Source organism: Octopus bimaculoides, chromosome 23, assembly GCF_001194135.2.
Source record: "Octopus bimaculoides isolate UCB-OBI-ISO-001 chromosome 23, ASM119413v2, whole genome shotgun sequence".
NCBI classification, from domain to species: domain Eukaryota; kingdom Metazoa; phylum Mollusca; class Cephalopoda; order Octopoda; family Octopodidae; genus Octopus; species Octopus bimaculoides.
Window position 1 is genome coordinate 32,034,140 of NC_069003.1, and position 834 is coordinate 32,034,973.

At 36.8% G+C, this 834-nt stretch overlaps 1 protein-coding gene across 1 annotated transcript in view; it reads right to left on the minus strand.

The window, feature by feature from the left end:
• Nucleotides 1-620, minus strand: part of LOC106873748 (MRG/MORF4L-binding protein) — an 8,038-nt gene extending 7,418 nt beyond the window's left edge. The window contains exon 1 of the mRNA XM_014921246.2: nt 484-620. Coding sequence (XP_014776732.1) covers nt 484-568 — 85 coding nt within the window. The 5' untranslated portion in view covers nt 569-620. The remainder of the gene's footprint in view (nt 1-483) is intronic.
• Nucleotides 621-834: the final 214 nt, after the last annotated feature.

Consider the following 834-nt stretch of genomic DNA (forward strand, 5'->3'; position numbering starts at 1 on the left):
TATATAAGCGTCTGAGTGAATGTGCACTAACATCGAAGGATTGCTTATATATATATATATCATAAATTGATTAATCTTTTATCGTTTAAGTTTCACTATTATCATGGAGACACCATGACAGAAATGTACAAGCCTTGTGTATGTATGTGCTTGCGTATATATATATATATATACACACACACACACACATACTGTGAGTAGCAATAGACTGACTCGACTAAATAAAATATATTTAATTTCTACAATGGTATTTAGTACTCTGTTCTTCTCACACACTAATCGTGTACGTGTATATATATAAGTATGTATGTGTGCGTACACAATATATATATATATATATATGTGTGTATATATATACATACACACACGCAGGATGTCTTGAAAAACTGGTCGTGCTGTAGAGAAAGGTTTAACAACACAATGCCAGCGAACAGTTATTTGAAACGTTTTCGATTTTGATAAGGATGAATATGAAACACTTACCAACTGGTTTGTGTCCACGCATGGCATGGAACAAGCTGACTTCCATGTCGACACTCCAGTTGAGCGGATCCACGTTCTCCGCCATGTTGTCTTGTGTTGTTGATTCAGTGTTGAGAGGGAGGGAGAGGGAGTGAGAGAAAGGGAGAGGGAGTAAGAGAAAGAGGGAAGGTAGGAGAGGGAGAGAGGGGGGGGAACTTTCATCAACTTGATTATCCAAACAATTAATCTACAAGAATTCCAGCCACCGGAGGACCGTGAATCAATTGGTAATGGGCCGCATAGAAAGAATATATTTTAAAATTTTATTTCTATTATTTTTACTATCGCAGTTCACAGGGTGACTTTTCATTA